Source organism: Eimeria mitis, genomic scaffold (assembly GCF_000499745.2).
Source record: "Eimeria mitis Houghton genomic scaffold, Emh_scaff1530, whole genome shotgun sequence".
Taxonomy (NCBI): Eukaryota; Apicomplexa; class Conoidasida; order Eucoccidiorida; family Eimeriidae; genus Eimeria; species Eimeria mitis.
In genome coordinates this window covers 6,776-8,153 of record NW_013569664.1, presented here as the reverse complement: position 1 = coordinate 8,153, position 1,378 = coordinate 6,776, and the positions used below count along the sequence as shown (strand labels likewise).

At 63.6% G+C, this 1,378-nt stretch overlaps 1 protein-coding gene across 1 annotated transcript in view; it reads right to left on the bottom strand.

Moving 5' to 3' along the window:
- EMH_0038960 (uncharacterized protein) overlaps positions 1-1,378 on the bottom strand; it is a gene marked incomplete at both ends in the record, with an annotated part of 3,416 nt that overhangs the window by 468 nt on the left and 1,570 nt on the right. Inside the window, one exon of the mRNA XM_013495346.1 lies at positions 3-1,378. Within this exon, the coding sequence (XP_013350800.1) occupies positions 3-1,378 (1,376 nt within the window). The remainder of the gene's footprint in view (positions 1-2) is intronic.

Here is a 1,378-nt window from a genome sequence, read left to right as displayed (position 1 = left end):
GTCTCCACCGATGCTGCACTGAGACCCCTCCTCCCCTCTGTCTTCTGCTGCTGCTGCTGCTGCTGCTGCTCCTCGGTCCTCCCGCTCTCTATGGCTAGGCAGTGGGGGGCCCACAGCTACAGGAGACGCAGAAGAGCTCATGGATCCCCTTCGGCTTCTCCTAGGGGATTTCCCGTATGCAGCAGCAGCAGCATCAGCAGCAACAGCAGCAGCACCTGGCTGCGAGCTGCGCCAGGCGGGAGCTGAGGTGGTGTCTCCGTTTGTCTCCGCTCCTGCCTCGCCTCCTTTAGCATCCTCAGCAGCAGCTGCTGCTGCTTCTGCTGCTGCAGTTGTCGCCCCTGCGGCGTCTCCGCCTGCTGTCTCCTGTGCTGCTGGCATTCTCATGGCCTTGGGGATGCCCAGGCGTCTCTCGTGTCTCTCTTTTGCTGCTGCTTCAGCTGTAATCTCTCCACTGTCTTCTGCAGCCTCCGCCTCTGCAGCAGCTGGGGACGCCTCTGCTGCAGCGACAGCGGCCCTCTCCGGGAGCTCCGTCAGTTCTTGCTCCTGCTGCTGCTGCTCCTGCTGCTGCTGCTCCTGCTGCTGCTGCTGTTCCTGCTCCTGCTGCTCATGCAGCAGCTGCTGTGGATCATTGCCGTCGCTATCAGTAGCAGCAGCAGCAGCAGCAGCTGCTGCTGCTGCACTTGGTGTCTCTCCAGCTGCCAGCAGGTAAGCCTCCGCTAGTGCTGCAGCAGAAGACTCATCAACTCCCCCCTGCGATGCAGCAGACCGTTGCAGCTGCCGCCGCTGCATCAGCTGCTGCTGCGCGCTTCGTGACAGCACTATTTTAATCTTCGGCTTCATATCCAGAGACCCCAAATATTTCTCTGCAGCTCTCCCGCTGTCACCGGGGCCCCCAGGGGACCCGAGAGGGTCTTGGGGGGCCCCCTTGGGCCCCGCGCTGTCTCCGGCGGCCCGCAAGAAGGGAAACGCCGCCTCAGATACACTCTCACCTCTCGCGCTAGCTTGTTCACCCCCTGCTGCCCCTGCTGCTGCTGCTGCTGCTGCCAGTGTTTGCTTTGTTGCAGCATCTGCTGCTGCTGCTGCTGGCTTGCCTTCGCCTGGAGAAGACGATACCCCAGGTGCAGCGACACCCCAGCGGCTCTTCCACTTGGAGACGCGTCCCTCGGGCTTCGCAGGAGCAGCACAGCTGCTGCTGCTGCTTCCAGCACCACTCCCGGCCGCAGCAGCAGGAGCAGCAGCAGGAGCAGCAGCAGGAGCAGCAGCAGCAGCGGGCCCACCCCCAGAAGGTCCTACTCCGGTGGCTGCTGCTCCCTCAGAGCCCGCCTCAAGGGGGTCCTTCGCGTACCGATCCTGGACCGCTCCAGCGTTGCTGTTGCGC